The 18242-nt window shown below is 50.6% G+C and overlaps 1 protein-coding gene across 1 annotated transcript in view; it reads right to left on the bottom strand.

Annotated features, from left to right (window-relative positions):
• The window catches only part of GALNT15 (polypeptide N-acetylgalactosaminyltransferase 15), a 39471-nt gene extending 31456 nt beyond the window's left edge, over positions 1-8015 (bottom strand). Inside the window, 1 exon segment of the mRNA XM_030876370.3 lies at positions 6796-8015. Coding sequence (XP_030732230.2) covers positions 6796-7472 — 677 coding nt within the window. The 5' untranslated portion in view covers positions 7473-8015.
• Between the last annotated feature and the right edge of the window lie 10227 nt (positions 8016-18242).

The following is an 18242-nucleotide window of genomic DNA, read 5'->3' as shown; positions in this document are numbered from 1 at the left end:
TTCATGCAGCTCCAGGGTCCCCCGTGAACTCAGAACGTGAATTTGGAGGCTGATTCTGAAGAGGATGAGTCACGGCAGTGCACCAGATGGCCTGGCTGTGACACAAACCCTCTCCTGCCCTTCCCTTGCCTGGCCAGAGTAGAAAGGTTTCTGCCGGGTTTTCTAAAGCTGGTTTGGAGTGACTGACCCCCTGCTCCTACCAAATCAGCAGAGGCCCCCCCACTGAGATGGGCTTCCCTGTCTCAGCCCTGAGCCCAGTGATGTAACAGCTGGTTACTTGTCTGCATCCCTCAGTGTACCCTGAGCTCTTTGGGGGTGGGGCTGGGGCTTGCTCACCTTCTCACTTTCAATAGTCGCTAAACAAATAATTATTCAGTGAATGAAGGTGGACACTGTTCTTGCTTTCAAGGGGTGTATAGGCTGGCTGTCTATAGACACAGGACAATAATACCAATTTCTTGCATTCTGGGAAAACCCCGAGGTTCAGCCCATTGTGCCTCTAATTGGTAGAGCTCATCTTGGGGACACCAATTTCCAGGGCAGACCTGGGGATAGAGCGGCTGGAGATACAGCCTGCAGACAATGCCTTAGAAGGATGGACAAAGGAGCTTACAGATGAGAGAGAAATGTGGAAGGGCTGGAGCCTGTAGGTGAGGCTGAGGCTGCCAGCATGTCACTCGCCACAGTGGAGACAAGTCACACAAGGTGCGTGCAATCCCCTTCTCTTTGTGGGAGTCCTCTGAATTCTCCCAGCCTCCTTCTGAGGGGCTCCAGGCACCCTTGGCTTTGCCCTGATCCTGGCTCCCTAGTCCTGGACTAAAGATGGGTACCGACTAGGAGTCTCTGGTCTGAACACTGAAGGCTCCTGGTGCAAGAGCTCCGCCTAACAGGGACAGCTGCCCTAAGAATGGCCAGCTGCCCCAGACCGATCCTTGGTCGCAAGGTGATATTCAGACACACGGTGAGGGTCAGCAGCTGGTAGCAGGTCACAGAATGGGCAGTAAGCCAACGATGAGGCAGCAGAAGCCAAGAGGTAGCCCAGCGCTTCTCAGATATTAACAGGTACCCACATCACCCGGCATCTCCACAAATGCAGATTTGGGGTCCAGGAGGTCTGGGGTGGGGCCTGAGAGTCTGCGTCTCTAGTGAGCAAGCTCCCGGGTGATGCTGATACAAGTGGGTGCTAGACGACAGCTTGAGTAGAGGACAAGACATCAGCAGGGAAGTTGCAACAGGAGTGAGTGCCGGGCCTCCAGCTGCCAGAGGACATCAGGAAGGCACAATCCCAGAAGCACTGTGACCCGTGAGTCCCCTTCCTGCACTGCCTGCAGTCTTCCCTGGGCAGTCCCTGCTCCTTACTTCCCTGGGAAGACTCGAAGCCACCCTGCCACCTGCAGTCACATGAGTGTCTCTGCTCCTTTTCACCTAAGAGGACATAGATCAGTAGCTCCCGGCCTGGCTGCACACAAGAATCACTTAGAGAGCAAGTCCCGGTCAGTTGTATTTTGCTTGGTTGGTCTGCGGGTGGGGAGCCTGGCCGTGATGATTCACAAAACGCTCACATGCAGGCAGGGCTGTGAACCCTCATCAGCTTACTCAAACTTTAACACGAGCATAAACCACCTGCGGATCTTGTTAAAAACAGAGTTTCTCAAGCAGTAGGTCTGAGTGGGCCTGAGACTCTGCATTTCTGATGCTGCGGGTCTGAGGCCCACACTTTGAGTGGCACTGCAGTAAATAACACCAGCTTTCCCCAGTAATTAAAAAAAGATTAGATGCAGGTGGATCACTTCTGATCTAACCCCCGAGGCTGGCCCGAAGCACAAGACAAGACCCCACTGCACTGGGCACCATAAGTGCATTCGATCTCAAAGAGTCACACTCAGCTCTGTCTACACCACAACCCCACTGTGGGGGCCGGATCCAGGGTGGTGGTCCAGGGAGGCGCCGCTCCTGGCCGTGGCTACGCTGGCCTCGGGGGCTTGGTGCTTGTGGGTTCCCTTCGACACCTGGCTGGCCAAGTCCCACACATACTGGGTTGTTTTCCCTCTCTTGTTGCCAGAGGGGGATGAGCTGGGCTCCAGCCCCCAGTCTCTGCCCCAGGCTACTAACCCCTCCCCAAGGGGCATGCCCACTCCCCCAGATTTACTGGTGATGCCCTGTCAGCTGCCTCTCCTCTCTTTTGCAGCCCAGGTGCCAAAGCCATCCTGGGGTGTCTCACTGCCCACCAGGAACTGACCTGACCCTGTGGCCTGCAGCACCCCTCCTCCTTGACAACAAAGCTCCTGCCAAAGGGGCCTCTGGGGCAGGAGGGGGCGGGGTGAGCAGAGGAGGAGATGCTCCTTCCTACCTCCCCCACTGGCGGGGGAGTGCCTGGTGCCTCGCAGCCCTGGTTCTCAGCCCTGGCTGCACGTTGGAACTACCAGGGGACACCCAGGCCTCACCCCAGACCAACTAAATAAGAATCCCTGAAAGTGGGACCCGCGCAGGAGTCCTTCTTATGACTTCCCAGGTAATTCCGATGTGCTGCCAAATTTGTGATGACTTAGCAGCTGGAGGGGCAGAAAATAACCCATCGGTCAGAGAAAGGACAGTGGTGTGAGGCCCACAGCTGCCCGCTCCAATCTTCCTCCGTCTTTACAACTCACTCCTAGGGCCTATGCTAGAGAATACAATAAGGGCATCTTCTGTTTGGACTTGAACACTGGGTGGGGGGGGGGTTGGCGGGGGGGAATCAGCACACACTTCATCTCATTTGATCCACAACCCTACGCAAGGGTGTTATTATCATCGCCATTTTACAGTTGGAGAAACCGAGGCTCAGAGAGGTTGAATGATTACACAAGGTCACACAGTAAGGGTTGGTGTCTAGAATTCAACCCCAGGTCCACTGTTCTACGGGCGTATGATTTAGTCACAGTTGCGGGCATATAAACCAGGGAAACATGGGCCAAACGGTAAACACAAGTTATAAGTTGGCACAGGCAGGTAGCGTGCAGCCAGCTACGGCTGACCTGACATTTGCGTTTAAGTGTAAAACCCTGGGCCATGAAGGGGACTGTGTTCCTTTCTGCCTCTCTTCTCTGTTCTCCAATCCCAGAACTACCTCCTCCATGGAAACTTCCAGAACCCTACTACCTCTCCACTCACCATCTATACCAGTGGTTCCCCAAACTGTCTAGTATCAGCTTGTAAAAATTCAGATCGCTGGGTTCCAACTCAGAGCCACCGATAGTCTCTAGCGATGCAGTCTGAAAAATCTACATTTTTTTTTTTTTTTTTTTTGCGGTACGCGGGCCTCTCCCATTGCGGAGCACAGGCTCCGGACGCGCAGACTCAGCGGCCATGGCTCATGGGCCCAGCCGCTCCGCGGCATGTGGGACCTTCCTGGACTGGGGCACAAACCCGTGTCCCCTGCATCAGCAGGCGGACTCTCAACCACTGCGCCACCAGGGAAACCCTGAAAAATCTACGTTTTAAACAATCTGCAGGAATCTAACATGCACATACGTTTGGGAACCAATGATGTAGTCCCTTGCTGCTCAAAACTGTGGTCTCTGGACCATCAGTGCTGGGGGACCTGATAGAAATGTCGCATCTGGGGCTGCACCCCTGGCCAACTACCAACATACTCTGCATTGTCACAAGATGCCTGGGGCGATTTGCATACATGTTGAAATTTGAGAAACAGGCTCTATGCAATCTGCTGGGCATAAAGAGTGTGCTCAGACACAAAGGGTAGGTGCTTGAGAAATGGCTGTTCTTTTATGGGTTGTATTTGGGCCCAGTTTTAAATCTAGAAAAATGGTACAGATGAACCTATTTGCAGGGCAGGAATAGAGACGGAGAAGTGGAGGACGGACATGTGGACACGGAGGGCGGGGGTGGGGGGTGGGGAAGGGGAGGGTGGGATGAATTGGGAGATAAGGATTGAAATATATACACTACCATGCATAAAATAGACAGCTAGCAGGAACATGCTATAAAGCACAGGAAGCTCAGCTCGGTGCTCTGTGATGACCTAGATGGGTGGGGTGGGGGGGAGGGAGGTCCAAGAGGGAGGGGATATATGTATACATATAGCGGATTTCTGTACAGCAGAAACTAACACAACATTGTAAAGCAATTATGCTCCAATAAAAAAAAAATTTTAATAAATATAGTGATGGGAGAAGGAGAGTCCTGGCACCCTGGAGGGAGGGTTGTGGCCTTACTTTGCAGAGAATCCCTTGTGCATCCTGGAGCCTGCCAGGAAGGCGCGGCGCCAGTGCCTGTGCGCTTCTGGGGGAGGGGAGTCTGGGGTCTCAGGCCGGGCGCACAGGCTGCAGGGACAGGCTGCGGCCAGAAGAGGGCGCCACATCCTGCCGGACAGAACCAAGCTGTGGGCGGGGAGACCTACCGGCCCGGTTAGCCTGGGACGGAGGGGTTACTGCGATGGGAAAGTCCAGGCAAACTGAAACTAGTTGGTCACTCTGGCTGGAAGAAGCACACACAGAAGTGGTGCACACATGCACATCACACGCATGACACAGTGTACCCACACATGCACAACACTCACCCATGCACTTCACACCACAAGCACAACACAGACAACACACTTGCAAAAGTACACACGCGCCGCTTGCACAACACATTTATAACACAAGGAGCACACACCACGCAATGCACATGTGCAGCACACTCACAACAAATACGCATGTACGCAGACCACACAAACACGCCGAACAAGCCGTACATCACAGCACACACACAGGCACACAAGCACAGTAGGGGTGCCCATCACGCCACGTGCACAGCATACACACATGAACCACACACACACAATACACCCGTGCCCTTCACACCACTTACACAACGCATGGGAAAACACACAACACACACAAGCACATCATACATATCACACACGTGCACACAGTCATGACACACGTACCACAAAAACACAAGCACCACATAACAACACACACAGGCACCATGCCATGTGCACCACATACATGATACGTGCACGTGTCACGCAATCACGATGCATACACGCATGAACATTGACACAGCAACAACACACATGCACACATGACAAGACACCACACAGCTTGCACCCGTGCACATCACATCACAGCATACACAGGCACCAGGCACACGGGCACCACTAACACACTACACACAACACACATGCACAGCATCCATTTGACACACGCACAACACAATGCACCCACACTTGCACGATGCGGACACACAGAGACACACACACTCACAGCTTTGGGAGCCAGAGACTCTTGATCGAGGCCGTGTGTCTGGTTGGTAAAACGTCCTTGCTCCAGGCCAATGAAAAGATGTATCAAAAGAATTGGAAAACGATATATTGATTCATTCAGCAATTGTTTCTTTACTGTGTGCTGGGACTACAGGTTCACTGCATGGCAAGGGAAGCAGGCACCGAATAAACGGATACATCAATGACCATTTAGTTTCGGTTGTCATGAGTGTTACGAATTAAGGCTGCAGAGAGCACAAACCTGTGATGAGGGGGCGGGGCCTGGATGGGTCTGGGAGTTGCCTGAAAAGAGCTGTTGCAGCCAAGACCTGGAGTCGGAGCATCAGGGCTGGGGCTTTGGTGACATGGGTGAGACTCTGAGGTACACAGTCTAAGGAGGCTTCACCCTCCAGGCGACTGCATCTGCACGCCCCTGAGGGCGAGTGGCTGAGTGGCCAGGCTCAGAGGAGCCCCATCAGGGATCTGAGAAGTAAGTGGTCCGGCTCCCAACTGCTGCTTCACTCCAATCCTCCCGCCCAGAGGGCTGGAGGATGGGTTTGCTTCCCGGGAAACTTTGGGCTCTGGGAAAAGCAGTGCTTATAGGGAAGGGACCTAGTCACCCAACTACCCAGCTGCCCTGCTCCTGGATGCTGGTAACCAGACCCCTCCTCTGCACCCGCCATGGTAATGGTGGGGACGGCAGGGGGTCCAGGACGAGCCCACCGTTTCCCTGGGCACAGCCTGTATGTCATCCTACTTCCCAGCTTGCCTCCTGGGGGCGGGGGCACCCTGCCAGGTCAGGCTGCATGAGTGCAGTGTTCTAGATCCTGGGTCCTGGACCTGTCCCCTTAGTTTCACTGACTAAGGAAGGGGGCGTAGAGTGGGGGGCTCAGGCAATTTGGAGCAAATCCCTGCTTTGGCACCTACTAGCTGTGTTACTGTGGGTAAGTCACTTGGCTTCTCTGTGCGTCATTTTCATACGCATAAAATAGGCATGATCGTAGTGCTAGCACCCATCCTTATAAGTTGTAAGGATTTTTGAGTCAATACATGAAAAGCTCTTTGATTAAAGTCAGGCACATGGCAAGAGCCACATAAAGGTTAGCTGCAATTGTTACCTTCATCCAAAATAAAAGTAAACCCAACAATCATACTATTAAAATGTGCTGGAACTGGAAGCGTCTTGGAGAACATCCACCCTAGGCCCCTCTGGGTTATAGAGATAAAGCTGTTTGACAATCCACAGAGACAGAAGGACTAGAACCCAGGACGGGAAGAGAAGGGACAAGGAGGGGTTCCTCCTTTTCTGTCTCTAGGACGGTGGTTCTCCCCTGGAGGGCTGGTTAAAGACAGATCGCTGGACCCCACCCAGGGTTTCTGCCTCTGCATCTCTAACACGTCCTCAGGGGATGCCACCGCTGGTCCAGGGACCACACGTGGAGAAGCGCTGCCCTGAGGCAGTGGAAGCAGAATGCAGAAAGTCTGCATCCCTGAGTATGCTGGTTGCCCTCCAGGAACGGGGAAAGGAGAAGCAAGGGCCTACTTACAGTGGATGCCGTACCTCCGGCAGCGCCCTCTGCAGGGGGATGCGGGCACTGAGCGCCTCCTCCAGGCTGAGCGAGGTCAGCGCCTCTTCTTCAGATGCCCCCGCGTCCTCCTCCTCGGCCGCCCAGTCCCTCTCGGGGGCGTCCTCGTCCGGCCTCCTGCTCAGCTGCTTGATGAGCTGGTAGCTGCCACCTCTCTTGCCCTGGCTCTGGTTCCCTCTCGCCCTGGGAGAGGCCACAGCCACCAGGAGCTGATCCTCCCGCAGTGAGATGAAGGGCGGCAGACCCTCCAGAGGGCCGTACTCTTGGTCCTCGTCCTTGGACTCCAGCACCCACTCCTGGGATTCCCCAAAGTCCAGGCGGTACCCGGCTTCGGGGCCGTGCTTGGCGACCTGAGCTGGGACAGCCTGGGGCAGGGCAGGCAGGGGAGGGTGCAGCACGGCCAGCATCAGCAACACACATCCCAGCAGCAGGAATTGCAGCCTGCAAGGTCCACGCCTGCATCGCTTCCTTACCAGCATGTGGCTGGAACTTGCCAAACGCAACAGGTCATGTTCAAATTCACTGTTTCCTCCTGCTCCGGGTTCCTCCAAGCTGGCAGCAGAACCTGGCGTCCTGGGTCCACCTGGAAGGTTTTTCTGCCGGTCACTTAACCTGCTCCTTTTTTCCCCCGCTGACATTTGCCAGCAGCGTGTGTAAGACCGGCTTCCACTTACAATAAGAAAGCCACGGACCCAAGTCCCAGCCCAGGTCCCCTCTGAGCGGACGTCTTTAACTGCCTTCCAAAAGCCCGTTCACAGGGACTTCAGACTGAACTGTTTGCGCCTCCCTCCACCCCCACCTTTTGATGCCCTTTTCCTCTTTGGGAAAAATAATGTTTCCTTTCTGCTCAGGGGTCCTAGTCCCACGTGTTTCGCTTCCCCCCCTTGCACGAATTGTCAGGCTGCTATGAGATGTCTGGGGGTAGCCGGTGGGTCCTCAGTCTGGCAAAGCTGACAGCCGTCCTCTTTTGGACCCTGCAAGTCGGGTCAGCTCAACAGATGTGAAGCCGGCAGCAGGCTAATTTCCTTTCACACATTGCTCCCCGCGCAGCCGGCCCGAGAAGCTCTGCCAGACGCCGCAGGCGTGCGCCTCGCTCATGGTCCTAATGCCCTCACTGTTCCCAGGCTTTGTGCAACCGGAGGAACCCGACTCCGGGGAAAACAAACGCCGTCACCGCTAGGACCAAACCCAACAGGAACACCCTAGGAGTTCTGATTCAAATCTCCTTCACAGGAAGGCTTCTTTCCCCACCCAAAGGGGCGGGAAAGAATATGCCCTCCTAATTTCCGGAAGGCTGTACCTGGGATGGAAATGCAGGGAGCTCGCTGCCTATTTGCACACTCAGCCTCCGACAGGTCTGAGGACCACCGTCCTCAACCTTCTGAAAAGGAGTGGAGCTGGGGGAGATGCTTTTGTCACAAGCCCCTCCTGCCCACAACAGCACCTGAATGCCTGCTCTGCGCTGGCCTCTGAGCAGGCTGGGGGTGGGGGGTGGGGAGTCAGAAGAAGAGGGGCATGCTCCTTCAGTTGTAAATGTCCTTCATTCAACCAATGAATATTGATGAGCACCCACCATGTGCCAAAACTATCCCGGAGACTGGGGTATAGCAACGAATAAAACAGCAAAATGTGCACCTCGTGGAACTTACATTCTAGTGGGAAAGACAGACAGACAGATAATTAAAATATACAGTGGGAGGCACTTCCCTGGCGGCGCAATGGTTAAGACGCCACACTCCCAATGCAGGGGGCCTGGGTTCGATCCCTGGTCAGGGAACTAGATCCCACATCCATGCCTCAACTAAGGAGCCTAAAAGCCACAACTAAGGAGCCTGCCTGTCGCAGCTAGGACCCGGTGCAACCAAATAAACAAATGAATATGTTTAAAAAATAATAATAAAAAAATAAAATATACAGTGGGAGAGACAGTGATACAGGCTAAGGAGAAAAATAAAGCAGGGAAAGGGGCTGGGGAACAAGGGCTGGGCTTGACAATTGACACTGAGTGAGGGAAGGGCTCTCAGAAGCATTTGTGAACGAGGAGGCCTGGGCAGCTCAGTGGGGTGAGCATTTGGGGCAGAGAGCACAGCAAGTACAAAGGTCTTGCGACCAAGAGCATGCCTGGCCTTTTGAGGACCTGCAGAGGGCCCGTGTGGCTGGAACAGAGTGGGCAGGGTGAGAATGGAATGAGAGAGGTAAGAGGGGGGATTACTTAGGACCTTGGGGGGCTAAGGTCGGGATTTTGGCTTTTCCTCTGAGTAAGATGAGAGCCCTTGGAGGGTTGTAAGCAGAAGACAGACACAGTCAACTCGGACGTTAACTGGTCCACTCTGGCTGCTATGCTGAGGTTAGACAGTTGGGGAGAACAGGGCAGAAGCGGGGAGACCCACTGAGGTGTTACTGCGGTGAGACGTGATAAGGGCATCACTGGAGGTGGGGCAGTGTTCAGCTTCTGGACGCATTTTAAGGAAAAACCTATACGATTGGTTGGTGAATTAACGTCCAGTGTGAGAGAAAGATGAGTCAAGGATGATTACAAGTTTTTGGTCTGAGCAGTTGGAAGAATCAAGTTGCCGTCAAGGGAGATGGGGAAGGCTGGGAGCATGGAGAGGGCAGTGAAAGCAGTGGTTCCGTTGGGGACACGCATAGTTGGAGATGGCGTTTCAACAGCCAAGGGGAGGGGAAGGGTGGGCAGCTGGATATATGGATGCATGGGGATATATGATAGCTGGAGGTCAGAGGACAGGTCTGGCCTGAAGATAAACAGCCAGACGCCAGCAGCACATAGATGGTGCCTGAAGATCCTGGAGGGAGTGATGGAGACGGGAGAGACGAGGGGAGCCAGCGAGCTCAGAGGCCTCAGGCGTCAGGCGGACCGGATTGATGGAGGGTGGGTAGCTGGCACCATGAGATGCCACCATCCTGATGTCTGAAGAGGAACCAGGGGTGGGGTGGGGAGGGCTGTCAGTGCAGGGTTCCTGGATGAATTGCTCATTGTTTCTGATTTGATTTTAATCTTAAATTGTGAGCATAAACATCTCATGGGAAAAAAAATGTTTTTCCTTTGGATTCAGTTGCTGCTTCCAGCCTGTGTGTGTGTGTGTGCGTGTGTGTGTGTTCACATTTGTTTTCCCTGAAGCCACTCGGAGTCAGAGGTGAAAGAGTGGGTCCTAAACGATTGTTCTCGACAGCCCAGCGCGGCGCCCAATGGACAGCTCATAGGAATTGCCATATTGGACTGTATTTTCCAAATCCCACATCAGGATGTCCTGGGGATGGGAATTGTATGACTTCCAGGTTTAAGAGGCAGGTGTTCTGGGAGATGTGGTTTAGAATGTAAGGACATTTGGGGGTTAACGAGGATGATAGAATGGAGAGTTTTGATTCCAGGAAGCTTTCGGAGATCTAAGGGTGCACATCTCCACCCTCGGGCAGAGCGCCCTCCTCCATCCTCTCCAGTAACACTGGCCTCCAACTTGCCAGCCTCGTCCCACCTCAGGGCCTTTACCTGGCCTTCCTTCTGCTTGATGGCCCTTTCCCCAGAAGTCCAGCCACATGGTTCACTTCCCCACTTTGATGTCAACTCCAAGATCGCCTATTCAGGGAGAGCTCCCCAACCCACCTCTTCCCATCAGAACCCCTCCATCCACGTGTGGCATTGTCTGTCTGCTTCCCCTCTGCTTTCTCCGTGTCTCCATGGCTCTTCTCAATACTCGGTGAGTAAGATACTCAACCGTGTCACTTCTTGATCTGTTTCTATTCATTTTGCTCATTATGGGTCATCTTTCACTGGCTCTTTGCATGCCTAGTCATTTTAACTTTGATGCCAGATGCTGTGAATTTTATCTTGTTGGATATTGGATATGTCCGTATTTCTATACATATTTTGAGCTTTTTCTCTGGAAGGTCAAATGGTTTGATCTTTGAGCCGTCTTTAGCTAAGGGCCCATTTCCCCCCACTTACTGAAGCAAGACCTTCTGAGTACTCGGCCTGACGCCCCATGAATGACGAGTTTCCACTCTCGCCGGTGGGAGCACTGACTATTCCCCGCCCTGTGTGAGCTCTGAGGAGTCTTCCCTCTGCTCCTGTAGCTGGTTCCTTCTCTGGCCTTGAGTTGTTTTCCCACAGGCATGTTCTGATCAGAGCTCCTGTGAAGACTTGGGCTCCTTGCAAATCTCCGGAGCTCTCTGTGTGTAGCTCTCTGCTCCCCAGGCCTCTGCTTTGCATGCTCTAACCCCCTTGGCCTCCCCAGTCTCCCAGTTCTATCTCCTCAAGTCAGGGCCACACCCCGCTCCACCTGGGATCCCCTTCCTGCACTGTAGCCTGGAAACGGTCTCCAGGCAACACACTCACAGGTCTCACCTCATTTGTTTCCCCTCTCTCAGGGATGCTCTCCCTGTTACCTAAGGACAATTCCTGAAACTATTGTTTTATACTTCTTCCAGGGCTTTCAGTTGCCTCTGAATTACTTGAGGAGGAAAGCACTTCTGTGATGTTGTCTTCATTTGGAGTCCCCTAGTAGCAGGCTCTGGGGTATAGTTCATCCTGATGCGTTCTGGTTGTGTGAATTTGCCTACTTGCTACAATTTATTTGTAACCTCGAAATTAACACTTGTGTCACTTTCACAATCATTTGTGGACGAGTGCGGAGTGGCAGAAATGTTGACTTATGTGATGTGCACATTCCCAGCTGAGGTCACACAGGTGACACTCTGACCTTGTTCCAGCTCTCGTATTATAAACAAGTAACCTGTTCTATCTAGTGCTATGTTTACACATTTTTTGTGCTTTATGTTGGTGATTTTGCTGTTTAAAATGGCCCCCAAGCCTAGTGCTGAAGTGCTGTCTAGGGTCGTAAGCGTAGAAGGCTGTGATGAGCCTTACGGGGAAAATGCATGTGTTAGATGAGCTTCATTCCGGCATAAGTTCTAGTGCTGTTGGCCGTGAGTTCAATGTTAGTGAATCCACTATATATATTAAATATATTAAGGTGTCTTTGAATATAAACATATAGAACAAGGTTATGTATTGATTGGTTGACCAGAAGACCAGGGAGCAGTGGTTCTGTATTTGCTAATTCAGTATTCATAGCAACTTTGTAGAACATCACTCCTACGAAGTCTTGTTACTGTACAAAAAAACTGAACAAGTAGTTTATTCGTGGAGGGGAGAGAGGAAGAGAGAGAGGGAAGGGAAGGCAGCCTTTGAAGAGCATGTCATCAGGGCAGCTATTACTGTGGGGACCTAAAGCTTAATATCATTGGGGTTGTTTGGGAGCCACAGTAGAGCACGCCTCAGGGTGATCACAATCAAGGGAGAGGGGGTTGGGGTATTTATGCACCAACCCCCCATCAGCTGAGGTCTGCTGGGGAGGGGCACTCAGGGCCTGCTGGGGAGCAGACAGAGGTACTGAATGCCAAAGGAAGTCCTCAGAGAAAGAGGTACAGACGCTGGTGATTGAAGTCCAGCCTGGGTTTCTACTACAGGGGGAGAGGATCCAAGCATCTGCTGCAGATGGCATGACCAGGGCTTGTAAACTCAGATGCTTCCAGAAGCCAGGCAGGTAATATAAGCAAGAGCAGTAGGCCGAGGGGGGCTGCAGGACCCGAGAGTTTCTCTTCCTGTCTAACAAGAACAGCTGTTCCTCAGCTATGGCCAATTTTTGCCATGCAGGAAAATAGGCCGAGACTTGCCAAATCTTCTGGTTTTTCAAGAAAAGTGGGAAATTCAGATTTTTAAAAATGTGAAATCCTAAATTTGTAAAAGCTGGCAGTGAATTTAAAAACTTTTAAATACACCATGAAGGCCAAACAAAACATGGCGGCAGGCCAACTTCAGCCCACGCACCACCAATCTGCAATCTCTCTGGTAGAAGGTGCGCGAAACCCCACCTGTTGGGTATGAGGCTGGAGAAAATGGATCGTCATCTCCTGTGCACGCTAAGCCTTCTGGGAGTGCCAAGAGATGCCTAGAAGTCTGCCCTGACATCCATGTGGCTAGGCGTCCCTGTGTCTGTCCGGTGAGCTCACCTGACTCTCCTGCTTCAAGGTTTATTAGAAGTCCAAGGACCACCATTCCTCGTGGCTACAGGAGTTCTCCAGCGATTTCTTGTCACTGTTTTGGCATTTTTCCTCCTGTGAGAAATTAGCTGAGCCTCCTGGGCTATTCGTCTGGCATCTGCTCATCTGCACAGCCGGTCAGCCCACTCCATCACTAAGAACAGGGCTGCCTGCCCAGCCTTCCACCTGCACACAGACTAGAGATTGTCAGAGGAGCTTGCAAGTCGAGTGGTAGTGTGTGGGGAAGCAGGGCCCAGGGAATTGGCCACCATCTGGCATTTTCTGCAACTCAGAGGGAGGGAGAAGCCAATGGCTGTGCTCCCAGGGAATGGCAGAGCACCTGTCAGCCAGGGGTCAGGAGTCAGCCAGGGAAACAGATCCACCAAGAGACATAAATGGGAGATATATGACTTGTTACAGAGATATGATCTCACGTAATCTTGGGAGCTGGCAAGCGGTCTCTGCAAAGCTGTTGTCTTCACATCTGATGCTGAAGCCTGAAGTCCACAAGACAGGCAGCTACGAAGGAAAGATAGATGCAAAGTGGCGGAAATCAAGACCAAGCTGGAACCCCAGTGTGAGATGGAACCCCACACTGATGGACTAAAACCCGTGTCAATCCTTGCTGCCTCTATGTAAGTGGTGTGGGTATCCTGCAGAAGCAGGGGTCCTTTGGTGTGGAGCTAAACGCAGACCCCTGGCCCAGACACAGGAGCGGAAGAGCTGAAGGAGGATTCAGGGGAAGTTCTACCGCTTCCCGCCAATGACGTGAGTCAGCAGATTAGCAACATTATGTAGTATGAGCTACATTAATGTCTGTTGCTTCCCTTCTGCCCTTCCAGATTTCCCAAGAATCACTCTTGTGCCCCACTGTGGAGATACTAGACCAGCTCTGTCTTCACTTCTGGGGGTGCCTGAATGTCTGACTTTTGACATATGACCGAGATAAAGGCAATGGGATGTGTGGTATGCTGTGTGAGGTCTGAACCTCTCCCGACAAGCGCAGGGTTATCTTCTTTACCAGCGGTTTGCAATGGCCTCCCCAGTTTGAGAAGCCTGGCTGGATGACTTAAGAGCCACTTGGTTGGCTGTGTCCCCTCCTTACTCATGCCCACCCATAAATCCTACTTTCCTGTCAAAGAAAAAAAAAGCCACCTGGCTCTTTTCAGTGAGTTCTCCTAAAGCCAAGGTTCCTCACACAGATCTTGGCCCTTCAATCCAGAGATTCAGTGTGGCCTGTGTGGACAAATGTTGGGCCCCGATGCACAAATTTTGTCTCTCAGAAACGACACTGTTCCCTTGCATTCTCTTTCTCTCCCTCCATTGGATCTTTCATCTTTAAATAAAAGTCTTAACGTAAGTATACTCTGTGGAGTCTGGAGAATCCATTCAAATATCTGAACTGGGGAAAACAATATAACCAACCCCACTGAAAATGTGTAAAAATGAGCATTCTGGGAAATGTAGGTCAGTCAAGCTAATTGATACCTTATGAAGTCATCAAAATGTCCATGGGCTTCAGTGCTCTGTGGCCACTATCTTGGTATAGGGAAGTTTGCTCTTGGTGTCAGGAACAAGCTTGGCAGACCTAGGTCTTTCCAAAGAAATCATTCCACAGCTGCCTGGGGAACCAGAACAGACAAATTCTACGAGGAAACAAAGACTTGTTGATTTCTTAAAATCCTCCCTTCTTGTGATTCTGTGGCTAAAACCTTATGTGGTTTCTTGCTAGTTTTCCAATGCTAACAGAAAGAGAATGCAGGAGGGAAGGTCTGATTCCTTTTGGGAAGGATGCTCTAGAAAGATCCAGGAAGACATAGATGAAAAAACTAGAACTGCCAAGAGCGAGTTACAACATGGCAGATTTGGGCTCCATCAGTGGGAGGACTTTATAACATTTGGTGTAAATGTCCGATAGCTGAAGGGATTGCCCTGTGAGGACCTGAGTCCAACTCCTTGACTTGTTAGCTTTAGGCAGAGATTTAATAACATCCTTCCTTCCTCCTTCCCTCCCTCCCCCGTCCCTCTCTTCCTTACTTCTTCCTTCTTTTCTTCCTTCCTTCCATGCATCTGTCCATCCAGTAAATTTTCTCTGAATGAAATCAGTCAACCAACATTTATTGAATACCTATTATACGCCAGGTGCTGTGTTGGGCTCTGGAATCACAGCCCAACAGGGAAGGCAGTTGGGGTTATTGACCACCTGCTGTGTGCTGGGCACTGCTTGAGGTGCTAGAGATTAGAACCTAGGAGAGCAGGCAGTCTGAGACTGGTGTTGAGATTCAATTCTAAGCCATGACTCTTAAGTGGATCCCCCAATTTGTGAGTCCCAGTCTGGTTGGCACTACCAGCCATGATTCCCTGACTCACAGTGACCCACGGGGCTTCTGTTGCCACTAAGACTGTTTTGGTTTGGCTGGGTCTAGTGGGGCTGGGATGTTCTGGTCTGTGACCTCATTGTTTATTATCATTTTTCAAAGCTTCTGCCTCCCTTCTGTAGGCTGGACCAGAGCCAGAGACAACAGAGTGGCTATGTGAAATAAACTCCAGCCAGCATTACTATCATCTTGAACACCCAAACAATGGGTCACATGCCTACAGCTCGTGATGTCTTGGCAGCATGGCCGAGGCTGAGCTCTTCCATTTTTATATGCCATTTGAGATGGGAAGGCATTGGAAATGGCTGATCTGTGAACGTTTACAGGGTGAAATCCATGCAGATAGAGAGGAGATGAATTTACGAGTAGTCCAATCTCAGCCCTCAGGGAAAGACTAGGAAATACATTTAGCCTGACATTTAAAGATCTGATGTGATCCAGATGCTGTCACTTTAGCACCCAACTCTCCCCAAACACTGTGCAAGACCTGACAGGGGAGGGTGGCATGTGGGAGGACACGTGGGTGGAGGAAGGCCATGAGGTCAACAGTTCCCAAGATGGCGGCTGGGCTTTACCCCTTGGATGTGCCCTGTGCTGTGTCCCAATTTGCAAGGGTGGGACTGTCTCTAAAAGAGCCTTTTGAAAACCTTGTGCAGTCTCTTTGCAAACATGATATGATCCCTGAGAAAGAGAGTGTATACGAAGCTGGAGATGGCTCTTGACAAAAGTGGTTTGCTAATAAGCAAGAGTGGGACAGATAGAAATGTAGGCCTTTGCTGGCTGTGGAGGGAAGGCAGGGCTGGATTCCTGACAGAGAACTCTCATGGTCTATGGTGCTTTCCATCAGGACCCGTGCTCAGTTATGTGTTCAGAAGGCTGCTCATGCAGATGGTTGGGGGCATAGATGCTCCAGGCAACTCTGCAATGCTTGGAGGATGGGCATCTTTGTGAATGTACCTTGAATATTGAGTAGATTGGAGGTAGGGCTTGGAGGAAGTCTATGAAGTTTGTCTTAAGAAGTTAGAACTGAATTTTTTTAATACTTTATTATTTTTTAATTTTATTGAAATATAATTGATTTACAAAGTTGTACTAGTTTCAGATGTACAGCATAATGGTTCAGTTATACATATATATATATATAAATATATATATATTCTTTTCCATTATAGGTTATTATAAGATATTGAATATAGTTCCCTGTGCTATACAGTAGGTCCTTGTTGATTATCTGTTTTATATATAATAGTGTGTATATTTCAATCTCAAACTCCTAATTTATCCCTAAACCTTAGAACTGAAGGTAATGCACCTGATTCTGGGGTGGTCACAGGTGTGATAGACGTTGGATCCCAGTCCAAATTCTGCAACCTATTCTCCGTGTGAACTTGCAAGTCCCTATATATTCACGGAAGGAAAGGGCTGGCTTAAATGTTCTCCAGAGATTTTTCGGCACTATGATGGAAACTGAACATGCATTATAAAATGGAGATCGTGCCTGAGCCATTTATACAGAATCTCCCAATAGTCACGCAGCTGGAGGAAAATGAAGAAACCTTAAATATTCTACCCAGCCTCCCTGCCTTCTGAGCAAAAGCATTCTTGGAATAACCAACTTCCTGGCCTCTACAAATATAACCCCACAGAGAACCAAGTCTTCAGCCACAAAGAGCTTTACTTCAGGTGTTTAAGACGACCCTGCATTCCCGATAAAAAGGCCCATGCTCTTGGCTCAAAATATCGCTGCAGGTTTTAAGTGACACTTGCATATTGATTTCAAAAGGTCCTGCGGCAACTCTGTAAATGAATTCATTAGAATAACTGACTCTGGTAGCTCTCCGACCCAGCAGTGACATCACCCCTACAGAGCACAGAGTTGAGCTTATGAACCAATCAAGATAATTGTGCCCTTGATTGGGAAGGATAAGTGTGCTGTTGAAGGCATTTGTCAGCTCTACAGCGGGGACTGTGTGGAGAGGCCAGGAGACAGTTTCAGAGAGAAGGCCGTGGGGAATTCCCTGGGTCGGGTGTTTGAGCGTTAATACTTCTTTCTCCATGAGGTAGAGGCGGCGGTGGGGCAGAAGCATGCATCCGAGATTGGAAGCCTTGCATCGTGAGAGTCAGCATGACCTGCCTTGTAGAGTCTACAGTGCTTTTTGTGCTCTGCTTCTTCCTAATCATAGCAGTTACCATTTGCACTTTGTTTTTATCAATATATTAGTCTCCTTTTTTGGAAAGGATTTGTGGTGGCTTGAGTGTACATTCAATTCAATAGGACAGAATAAATAGCTAAGGACACTGGGTCAAAGGAAAAGTAAGCTTAGGTAGTAAGATGAAACCAGAAGTAAAGTTAACACACAAAGTATGCAAGCAATTGCAAAAGTGAGCCACTCTGAGCTTCCTAGCAGCCAATGTAAGGAAGGGAACACGGTTGATCATCAGGTTCACAGTACCCAAAGAATAAGAATGTTCCAACTGGACAATCAATAGATCCTCCTGGTCATTGCCCAAGAAACCTGGAGTTCAGGATTTTCATCTTTAAATGACAGGTACCTGGAGATAAAATGTCTGCATTGATCAGAAAGGACAGTGCCAAATGCTTTGATAATCTAGAAAATGTTATATAGGGCAGATGTTCTTTTTGGTTTAAAAAAAATTGCTTAAACCAGGACTTATGCCTGAGTGGAGGCCCGTTCCACAGCTGCAGAAAGGTGAGCTGAAGGAGACCCCTCGCAGAGCCAAGAGTGTCCTGAAAAAAACTGTTTGGGACAAAGGGGAAAATTTTTTTTTTTAACATCTTTATTGGAGTATAATTGCTTTACAATGGTGTGTTAGTTTCTGCTTTATAACAAAGTGAATCACTGTACGTATACATATATCCCCATATCTCCTCCCACTTGCATCTCCCTCCCTCCCACCCTCCCTATCCCACCCCTCTAGTTGGTCACAAAGCACCAAGGTGATCTCCCT

Source organism: Globicephala melas, chromosome 4 (assembly GCF_963455315.2).
Source record: "Globicephala melas chromosome 4, mGloMel1.2, whole genome shotgun sequence".
Lineage (NCBI taxonomy): Eukaryota > Metazoa > Chordata > Mammalia > Artiodactyla > Delphinidae > Globicephala > Globicephala melas.
The sequence above is the reverse complement of the archived record's forward strand: the minus strand, read 5'-3'. Positions and strand labels throughout refer to the sequence as shown.